Below are 11,084 nucleotides of genomic sequence, written 5' to 3'. Positions count from 1 at the left end.
GGAAAAATAACCAGGGAGCTAAAAAAAAATAAATAATAAAATAGAAAAGGTGTGGAATTTGTTTGTATTTGGGCTGGGGACCAAGGCTGCCCAGTTAAAGCAGCATCGTTCCTGCAGCACTCACCGAGCTGCCTTTGTCCCCAGCCTGCGATCGCTGCCTCACGCTGGGGAGGGGGATCAGTCACACAGCGTGTCCCAAACCACCCCTGCTTCCCCCCCTTGCTTTCCCTGGGTTCAGAGCAGGAATCCCAGTGCCTCACAACCTGGGATCAGCTGTGAGGAAGGAGGCAGCCGGGTCTCCTCCGATCGGGTCTGCAGCACCAGGGTCTGTTTGATCCGCTATTGGAAATTACCTGCGCCTTCATTCAAAATGGAAAGAGAGCTCATCTACAGAAACTGCGTTCTAACACGGAGAACTTCATTTAAATCCAGAAGCCTTGCATACTTGGTTATTAAAATATTTTTCATCACCACGTTGTGAAATGCTGAGCACAAAAGCAGCGAGTGCTTCGTGTGCCCTAAATCAACGCCTTTGCTGGGCTCTGTTCCCTGTCCACTACATCTGTGCCAACAAACATGCCTGCGTGTGCTTCAGCACAAAATGCATCCCGCTTAGAGACATAATAAAGATGTCAGAAAGAAAAAAAAAAAAAAACTAATTTAAACACCTTTGCTTTTTTTTTTTTTTTTTTTTTCCAGCATATTTTTGCTCGTTTGGTTTTCCTGTCATGTTTTAACAAAGCCATTTGCTGCCTGTGAATGTTGTTTCGGTGCATAAATTGTGCAGGTCTCCGCTTTCCTGCCTTCCCTGGGCTGCGCAGGCTTCGCCGCGTCAGGTTACGGCCGCGAGGAGTTGGCTCCGCTCCGCCGTGAGCAGGTTGCAGAGCTGAGCCCGTGGAAACTGAAAAAAACTCAAACAAAAGGGTGGCGGGGCTCTCGCCTGGCCTGAGAGGTCTGCCTGTCACAGGGAATCAGGACAAGAAAAAATTAGTTATTTCTGCTGCTTGGCATGAAACCTAAACATTTCTTGCATCTGCAGGGAACACGAGCTCAGGGCACAAGGACTCATGAAATGTGAAATTGCTGTTCAGAAAGAAAAGATTCGTATATTAGATTTTCCTCCTGGAGAGCACAAAAAGCCTTACCTCCTGTCATGCACTCACACGAACCAGAGGTTATAAAGCCCCCCCTGCAAACCGAGCAGTGCAAAGCCCCTCTTCCTAATTCCGCCTGGGCTTTACAAGCTGTCAGTCAGTTGCATGCTGTTAGTTTTATTTGCTTCTTCCAAATTGGTTTTCTTTTTAACAGGAGGAAAGCATTTATATTAATGTCACCCCTGGGCCTCAGCCCTGGAAGGAGAGCAACCCCCGACTCCTGTGGGATGGGACGGGACAGGACATTATGGGACAGGATGGGACAGAATGGGATGGGGTGGTCGGGGAGCTCCTCTCTGCGTGCAGGCAACCACAAACATCAGGACCTTCCAGCCCCTTCTGCCATGCAGCAAAGCACAAAGGAGCAGGGGGAAATTTGCATTTCTTCCTTTCTCAAATCCAGGCATCCCCAGGCAATTCCCCAAGTGATGGGAACAGTGTCGGGTGTTTGCTGTGGGGGAAACCAGGAAAAAAAAATCTACAGAATAGTTGTTTGATAACTACAGTCTCTAGACAGTGGTTTTATAACAGCATCATCAGCCTGAATTAGACTACATTTCTGTCTTTCTGCTCTTGTTTTCTTCTCTTCAAAGGCAGTCTTTTCTAGGAAATTATTATTTATACTTTAAGTGCCAAATGTCTCAATGCAAAACAATTAGCCTGATTTGGACGGGGTGTTTCTACATCAGAGACATAGAAAAGGAAAAAAAAAATAATAAAAAATTATTGACAACAAGAACTCTTTTCTTCTTGGGCGAAGCTTTGTCATCTGATTTTTAAAATCCCATAAATTTCTGGTTACTTCTTATGGTTCAGTAAGAAACGTCCCTGCAATGTGGCCCCGAGCTAGCAGCAACAGTTGTCCTGTCCCTCCCTGGTGCTGGTGCAGGCAGAGAGCAGCTCCCGAGCCCTGCTGCTGAGCCCAGCTCCAGCCTCAGGCCTGGCAGAGGCTGATTTCAGCATCACCCACCTGAGATTTCCCCTGGGAGCTGAGGCACGAGGAGTTTCACACCAGCAGCCACAAAGTGCTGCACTGTGGGGTTTCTCCCTGCCTCCCCATAGCCCTTGGACTGCGTCTCGTGCAAAAAGAGTGAATTCTGCGCCCAAATATGTTGTGCTTTGGGTGCTTTAGCCCCAGTCCCGGTGGCAGCAAACCCCCAGGAGCTGTGTGCTGGCAGCTCTCCCTGCAGCAGCAGCAGCCGTGGGCATCGCGGGGGTCACAGCTCAGCCCCAGCAGGCTGCTGACAGCACACAGCGAGCACAGGCTGGACGTGCTGCTTCTCGGATGTGATGTGTGTAAGGGGAGACGCTTGCACAGCACTGCTGGCTGTCTATATTTTGCATCCGCTCCTGCAGGCTAAGGGAAGGGGCACAAACCCTGGGCACAAACCCTGGGCACAGCGCAGCGCTTCCCTGCCCGGCTGCCCCCTGCAGAGCCGCCTGGGCTGTGAGCGCTCGGAGCTGCTCACAAATGTGCCCCAGCTTCCTGGGGCAGGGAGAGGCTGGAAGCCCACGTGCTTTAAAAAATATCTCCCACCTGCTTCTTAAATCAGACTTCAGTAAAGAGCTTCCCTCTGCTCCGAGCTGTGTGACTGGAGGCATTCGTATATGAAGACGCATGCGTGCACGCACCTCTCATGCGTGTGTACGCACACAGGGAATGTGTATGTTTGGCCAAACTTAATTCCGTAGTGTTTTGTTTTTTTTCCTTGATTTCTCTTTGAAATATTTCAATATATGTTACACTGTTCCCTGTGCACAGCTTCCAGTTCACAGTCGTACAACACCAGGCTCTGGTAATTGCTCTTGCTTTGTCACCACAACTTTCTGCCTTACGTATTTCTAACTTTGCAATGAATGCTGAAAATAATCATGACCACCAAAAATGATCAGGGTCTGTGCTTGCACTGGGCAATGCTGTTTGGATCTCCCATGGGCTGCCAGCCTCTAAAACCAACATTTTTTGTTTCTGTTCATCAAAATATTTTTATATCAGTGGGATTGCTGCTGTATTGCTGGGAAGAGTGCGCTTTGACACTTTGGTGGATCAGAGCCTCAAGTTTTGGGGGCTTTTCCTTTTATTTCCAGGTGTGGTATTTACCTCTGTTGATGCTTTTGATGTGAATTTAGCAGAAGACTATTTAAAGCTTAGCTGACAAATTTATTTGTAGTCTTGAAGTATTTGATCATCAGAGAGAAAGCGAGAATATAAATAAAAGACACGGGACGTTCACATCATCTACAGTAAATTCAACCATTTTTACAGGTAACAATATACATAATGCCTTGCCCTTCCTCACAGTCGGCTCGTGCCGTATCTGTGGGATGACACAAATGCCTCAGACAGAGAAGTGCCACCAGGGAGGCGAGCGCTCTCCACGATGAGGAGCAGCTGAAACGGAGCCACCGGCCCCTGCCCAGAGCCCTCCTGGGAAGGAATTTGGCAACAAGACATCAGGACGAGTCTGAGACGCTTTGCAGTAAAACTCTTGCAAAGGGATTTTAAAGAAAAACATGAAATTCACAACCCAGAGCCACTGGTGTTCCCGGGCCAAGAAAAAACACCTCTTGCCCTCGTGATAAAAGTGTAGTTATTTGGTAATAAATACAGCTATTCGCAGTTTAATGCTTATCTGGAAGAATTAAACTAGGAATCTACAAATTAAAAAGATGAGAAGCAGAGTTAACAAATGAGCTTCACTTTACAAAGGAGAAGAGTTGCTGATCAGCGATTGGCATATTAAAGAACATTTCATTTTAGAAAAGTGAACGTAAATTGGAAATAAAACAAAACATACCGCATCGGTGCGCTTTTAAAAAATCTGCTGGAAGAACAGAGAGGTTTTCTACCATGGGTTTCTGAAGTGATTCACTATCAACATTTCTCCTATAGAAATATAGACATTGTCACACCTTTTACTGTGGATGAGGACTTTATTTTCTCTTAAAAAGGTTTTCGGCGTGGATGGGTGACGGAGCAAGTCCTCGCTTTGGAGAATGCACTGACAACAGAAAGCAAAATACCTTCTATCAAAAATGTAAAGCACAAGTCTCAGTGTTTAGTAAAGACACAATGACCAGTTCGTTTGGACGTCCCTTATGCCGTGGTCTCCCTTTGACCGCCGTCCGCTGCTGACCCACCGCCGGGCCGCCTCCGAAAGCCCGTCAGTGCTCGCCGTGCCGGCGCCTTCCTGCCCCGCTCCGCCTCACGGCCTGTCCCTGCCTTTTCTCCGGGAGCAGACGGCGTTTGAGAGCGACGGGTCCTTCCCCTTCCCACTGCACGGTGCTGGATCCTGTATCAAAACTGAGCGTGGTCGACTTCGTCCAGCCACGAGGCCGGGCTGGCAGGAAAATCCGGGTACCCCCCGCTGCTGCCGGTGGAGAGGTCGGAGCTGGGTCCGTTCCCAGCCAGGACCCTCATGGGCTGGGGCACCCCCTGTCCGCCTTGTCCTATGATGCCCAGGCTGTTGTCGGGATAAACCAAGCTGGAGATTAAAGGCTGGTGGCCCGGCAGCGCTTGCAAGGAGGCTGGTGACTGGGGTATCCCGTAGGGGCTGTTGGAGCGCAGGTCGTGGTACTGGTCCTGAGCTGGGATGCCGCTGTGATCCAGAGCAAAGCTCCCGTTGGTCCCAGCCTGCCTCCCCAGGGCCGGGGACGCCTCGCTGAGGTTGCTGTAAATCCCGTTGGAATGGCTCATCTCCGACATGGAGGGCTCGTCTGAAAGGGAAGCGCACTGGTTGTACTGGGAGAGCACCAGCACTGCCGGCAGCAGCACGGCAGCTCCACAAGCCCTGGGTATAAAGGGATGAGATGGATGGAGCTGAGCAGCCCCACGCTCGCTACTTGTAATTCCTTATTATTCCTGTCCTTGCTGACGGGTCTCTGTAGAAGGCCACGGGATTATTTTGTCTGAGTACAAATGTCTAATACATTTTGGATCTAAAAGATGTGCACGAAAAGCACAAAAAGCACATATTAAAATGTAAGACTCTGATTTAAAAATAATCCTTCGAAGGGCAGCGTGAGTTCAAGATCTTTCACTTCTGCATTTCTGTTTGGCTTTGAGGTTTATCTTGAATTTTGCTGCCTTTTTTAGGAGCTACCTGAGCTCTCACCAGCTCGAGAAAAACTTTCCATTGCCCAGAAAAAAAAAAAAAAAAAAAGAAAACCTATTAAATCTCAGCAGTATTTGTTGGCTCAGGAACAGGCTAATGAAATGTATTTGTATGACTTCAGAATACTTCTGAAAAATATTTTTTAAGTTACCAGCAAAAATTGTTTGCTTTCATCAGGGGTTTTACGGACGGCGAGAGCTGCTCTGTTGCCTAGGATACAAACCTGTTTCTGGCATCAAGCTATCAATAATTGTTCAACGTTTTTTAGTTATTATTTATAGTATATTCATATTTAATGATGCTGGTGCGCAGTGTGTATACACAGGCTTGAAAATCAAACAGTATTTAGGGACGCAGAAGAGAAGCTGGAGCACGGAGCTGTGTGAGCAGGAACACACGTGCCCTACAGACGGGTGGGCACAGGTTTGCATCTCAGCTTCTCTCCTGGGCTCGTGGGAGCGATGCTCACGGCTCAGCCCTGCAGTAACGCAGCCCAAAAACCCTCAGCAGAGCCGCTCTGGTGCTGGGGCTGCTCTGGGCACAAGCTGGGGCCGTGCAGGATGCGGCCCCTGGGCACAGCAGCAGCCCCCAGCACAGGGCCAAATCCTGCTCCTGCAGCGATACAGCCGGGCTAGGTGAGAGCAAAAACAGGTGTGGTCTGCCCCAAAAACGGGGCCCTGCAACCCCAGCCTCCCCCATGAAGCCATCTCCTTTGTGCACAGAGCAGGGGGGCAGCTGCTGCTCGGTTCTGTGGGAGCTGGAAACTTGTGGCCACACGAATAAAACTGCCTCTAAGGATTTAAAAAATCGACATGCTTTTACTGATGCTTCAGCTCGGTGCTTCTGGGCTCTGGGATTTGAATTCCTAAGAGCCCCTCGGAAAGTCTGTGTGTGGGGGCAGCTTGGACACCCCAGCGCCAGCCAGGAGCTCTCCCCACACCGGAGGCAGCCCCCATGGGGACGGGTCCTGCACCCCTCAATTCCCCCACCACGGCAGACCCTGAACTCAGCACCTCTCCCCCCAGCCCTCCTCTCCCACCCGGGGAACCTGCTTTCACATATTCCGGCCGAAAATTGCCATCAGGATAAATAAAAGGAAGGTGAAACTAGACAGCAAAGCCCCGTCGGGGACCGACCTGTGAAGGAGACCTCGGCGTCGCTGTCGGGGCCCTCCTCCTGGATGCTGTCCTTGTCGGACTTGGAGGCGCCCCGGGAGCGCTTCATGTTCCTGAAGTACTGCCCCCACCGCTGCCTCCCCGCGTCCTTCTTCAGCCTCTTCTCCTTGGCCCGACGGTTCTGGAACCACACCTGCGAGCAGGGCAGGCCGGCAGCTCGCTCCGCACCGACGGGGCCCCCCTTCCCACCTCCAGGTGTGTCCCCCCCCCCAAATCCCCGGGGGCTCACCTGCACCACCCGCATGTCCAACCCGGTCTCCGACGAGAGCTGCTCCCGGACGTGGCGCGCCGGCTTGGGCGAGTTGTTGTAGGCGTTTTTTAGGGTCTCCAGCTGCTTGGCCGTGATGGTGGTGCGGGGCCGCTTGGCCGTCGATTCAGCCTCTGCCGACGGGGGGGTGAAATCAGCAGCCGGGTCCCCGAGGGAAGCCGGGACCCCCGGCTTCACCCCACACCCCCTGCCCCGACGGCAGCGGCCGCTGGCCCCGCTCCCTCCCCGCGGCTCCCGACGGGCAGGGGGAGCCCTGGCCGGACCTCCCCAGCCCCCCGGGGTTTTAGGGGAAGGGACGGGGGGGGGGTACCTCTCTGCTTGGCCGTCTCGTAGTCGGCCTTGCAGACCAGCCTGCTGTCCTCCATGAGGTAGAACTCGTCGCCGGTGGCCAGCTGCCGCTTGCAGACGATGCAGGCGAAGCAGTGCAGGTGGTACACGAAGTCCTGAGCCCTCCGCACCACCTGGGTCGGGGGGATGCCCTGCTGGCAGGCGGCACACTTCGTCCCGAAGCGCCTGGGCGGGGGGGGGGACAAGCGGCGGCCGCTGAGAGCGGAGGAGGCGGCTGGGGAAGGGGGGGGAGGACGGGACGGCGAAGGCTGGGCTGCTCCCCGCGGGGCTACTACCCCTCGGGGATACTACACCTCGGGGATACTACCCCTCGGGGATGCTACACCTCGGGGCTGCTACATCTCAGAGCTACTACACCCCGGGGCTACCACCCCTCGGGGCTACTACACCTCGGAGCTACCATCCCTCAGAGCTGCTACACCTCGGGGCTGCCACCCCTCGGGGCTATCCCTGCCGTGCCGCCCCCTCGGGGCTACCCCTCGGGGTTACTACCCCTCGGTGCTCCTACCCCTCGGGGCTACCCCTCCACTTACCCCACCGCCCCCTCGGGGCTACTACACCACGGTGCTACCCCTCGGGGCTCCTACCCCTCGGGGCTCCCCCGCCGTGCCTCCCCTTCGGTCCTGCCCCTCGGTTCTGCCCCCTCGATGTTTTCTGCCCCCTCGGTTCTGCCCCCCGGCCCCACGCACTTGAAGAAGTCCTCCTTGCAGTACACGCCGTCCCCGCGGCTGAAGCACTTCTCGGCCAGCTGCGTCTGGCAGTCGGAGCATTTCAGGCACTTGCTGTGCCAGTGCCGGTCCAGGACCTTGAGGATGAACCTGTCCACGATGTGCTGGTTGCAGCCGGCGCACAGCGGGATCTCTGCGGGAGGCAGCCCCCCGTCAGCCGCCGCCCCCACGGCCCCGTTTCCCCCCTCCCGACCCCGGCCCGGTTCTCCCCGGGTTCCCCCCTTTGGGGACGGCCGGGTTCCGGGACGAAAAAATGTCTTTTTCGGTCAATTTCGTTGGAGCGGCGCCCTGCGAGCGGCCCTGAGCCGAGCTCCCTCTGCGAAGAGCCCGGGGGCGACGGGGAAAATAAGAAGGGAGGTGACGGGGGGGGGGGTGGGAGGAATTAACCCGGGCCGAGCCGAAAAGCCCGAGAGTCTCCTCGCAGTTATTCCGTTTTTTTCTTTTCTTTTTTTTTTTTCTTTTCCTTTTTTTTTTTTCTTTTTCCTTTTCTTTTCCTACGCTTCAAAATTTCACCTGCAAATAACGGCGGGGTAGCCTAGCCGGGGTGGGCTAGAAAATTTCTATAAAAATAACGAAAATTATACTGAAAATAAAATGCAGCGGGATTGTCTCCTCGCCCCGCAGATATCGGTAAAGATGATACAGAAATATCTGAGATAGGGACACGGATAGAAGTAGAGAGAGATGAAAATGAACTGATACGTAGATAGAAAATGAAAATGTGCAGAGGTATCGCCGTAAATATACGGCTATCGATATTTAGGCACAGGTGGGTAAAATGTAGATACGGAGGTACAGAAATAGAGCTGCATCGCTAAAGGTACAGCCGTGGGGAGCACCCGGAGCAGATGCAGATAAAGGCGGCCACGGGGGGGGTCCGTACGCGGAGATAACGGCACGGAGCGGTACGGCCGGGCAGGAGCGGGGTGGGGGAGATGTCCTTACAGCCGAATCCTCCCCGCAACACCCGGCCGCGACCGAGCAAAAAATGCCCGCACAAAATATGCCCGAATAAAAATAAAAAAATATATATATATATTTTAAAAAAGAGCAAAAATCGCCCGAGCTAAAAATTTCCCGCAACGGCTCCGATCCGGGCAGCGGCGGCGGCCGGCTCCGAGCTGCCCGGAGAGACCGGGATGCCACCGGCACGGCCACCGCCACCGCCACCGTCACCGTCCCCGTCCCCGTCCCCGTCCCCGTCCCCGTCCCCGTCCCCGTCCCCGTCCCCGTCCCCGTCCCTTACGCTGCTGCATGGTGCCCCCGGCGGCTCGGCGCACTCAGGCGGGGCGCAGCCCCCCGCGCATCTTCCGCATCTCCGCAGTCGCCGCCCGTCCCGTCGCGGCCGGGGCTCGGAGCCGGGCGCTGCCCCCCCCCCCTACACCCCCCAGACCCTCCCCAGCCCCCCGGGACCGCGGCGGCGCTGGAGCACCCCCGGCCGCTGCCACCCCCGCGGTGCCGGGGCTGGAGGCGGTCGCAGCGCGGTATTTTCAGCCGCCGGCTGTACTCGCCGTGCCGCCGGGCATCGCTGCGAGCCGCATTTAACCCCCCCGGGCCGGCGGCACGTCCCTGTCCCTGTCCCTTTCCCTGTCCCCTTCCCCCCCACCCCCTCCCCGCCGCCCCTTCCCGGCTGGGCACGGCGACGGCTCCGGGGTGCTCGGAAACGAAAGCCGGGCGGGGCCGCCCCCCGACGGGGCTGGGGACGGGCAGGGGGCCGAGCCGGGCTCGGGGGCACTGCCGAGGGGGGCACCGGGGGGGTTCAGCGCCGACCGGTGCCCGGATTTCGTTTTGTGCCGCCGAGCGAGGGTTTTGCCGAGGGAAAACAGCACCGCGCGGCTCCGCACCCCGGGGGCACGAACGGACACCCACCCGGCCCCGGCACCCCAGCTCGGTGAGACCCCCCCCCACAACCCCCCGAGCCCCCCTAGAGCCTCGCCGAGCCCCTGGCGTTGCCTCCCCGGCCCCCGGCCCTATTTACGGGCATCGCATCCCGCGGGGAGCCGGCGCTGCGGTGCGGTCGGTTCCTACCCCCGGGGGTTGGCCCCGCGCCGGTTTTCGCCTCCTGCCCGCGGGGCCAAACGCGCAGAGACCGCGGGGAGGCCGCGGGGCGGCGGAGCGGGCGCTAAGCGGGGGCTGCGGCCCGACGGCGGGGGGCTACCGGGCTGCCCGGCCCCGCTCCCGCTGCCCCGACGGCTCCGGCACCGTCCCGGTCCTCGTCCCGGACCCGGTCCCGGTCCCCGCTTCGCCCCCTCCCCGCTTTCGTTCGAAGCCCTCGCACCGAGGGAGCTCGGCCCCGTTCCCTCCCGCCCCGACGTCTCCGCCGTTCGTTAAAGCGGGGGGAAAAACGCGAGTCCGGGAGGAATTACCGGGAGCCTTTCCGGAGGGGGACGGAGCCGGGGGAGGTGGCGCAGGGGGTGGCGGCCGCCGGGGAGGAAGGGTCGGGAGGGAGCCCCCCCGTTTCGTGCCGCATCGCCTGCGATGAGCGGGGCCGCTGAGCTCCGCCGGGACGGACCCGACGGCAACGGGGAATGAACCGAAGGAAACCCAGGAACCAAAACGGGATCCTGGGGAGGGGGCGGCTGGGACCCACCGGGGATGCCCAGAAGAAACGGAGGCGGCGGAGCTGGGCCCCCTCGGTGCCGTCGGGGCTGCCCCAGCTCCCCGCAGCGCGTCCCGTGGGTGCCCCCGGGGGTGCGCGGAACCGGGGGATCCCGTGGGCTCCCGGTGGCTCCCGGTGTGTCCGCGGGGCTCCGCGCGGCCCCCCCCTCACCTGGGCTCCTCGGGAAGGGGCAGAGCTCCGCTGCCTTCTCCGAGCCGGCTCGGACCCTCTCCAGCAGCATCGCGGCGCCGTCCGAGGTGCGCGGGGGCTGCGCGCTTGTGGCGGAGCCGCGCGGAGCCGAGCGGGGAGCGCCGGGGGCTTGGCCGCCGCCCGGGGCGGAGCGGGGAGAGCCGGGGGGGGCGGGCCGGGGGCGGCACCGAGCCGTCGGGCCGGGCACAGCTGGGTCGCGGTGCACCGAGGGGCTCTTTAGCATCACAAAAGAGTTCGGGGAGGGAGGGAAGGAGGGACCGGGGGGGGGAATGGGGACGTCCCACGCGTGTTCAAGGCTGTCACCACCGGTAGCAGCCGTCCCCAGGTGCCAAAAGGCCCCCGCCAAGCCCCCGCGGGGGATCCGGGCTGCAGTCGGGGCCCGAGGGAGCCCCCGTCGGGTGGAGCCCCCCCCCACAGGGCTGGCAGCCCCCCCGCCGCTCCCCTGCCTGGATTTCGTTTGTCCCCGCGGCGCCGGCATCCCCCGACG

At 58.0% G+C, this 11,084-nt stretch overlaps 1 protein-coding gene across 1 annotated transcript; it reads right to left on the bottom strand.

The window, feature by feature from the left end:
* Nucleotides 1–4,452: 4,452 nt before the first annotated feature.
* Nucleotides 4,453–10,628, bottom strand: LHX3 (LIM homeobox 3; the record flags this gene model as incomplete). Its single annotated transcript, XM_084298848.1, has 6 exons — nucleotides 4,453–4,871; nucleotides 6,406–6,577; nucleotides 6,674–6,825; nucleotides 7,023–7,225; nucleotides 7,750–7,921; nucleotides 10,559–10,628. 6 exons carry the CDS (start codon nucleotides 10,626–10,628, stop codon nucleotides 4,453–4,455), a joined length of 1,188 nt encoding a protein of 395 aa, XP_084154974.1.
* Nucleotides 10,629–11,084: the final 456 nt, after the last annotated feature.

This window comes from Netta rufina, assembly GCF_964035555.1.
Source record: "Netta rufina genome assembly, chromosome: 20".
NCBI classification, from domain to species: domain Eukaryota; kingdom Metazoa; phylum Chordata; class Aves; order Anseriformes; family Anatidae; genus Netta; species Netta rufina.
The sequence above is the reverse complement of the archived record's forward strand: the minus strand, read 5'-3'. Positions and strand labels throughout refer to the sequence as shown.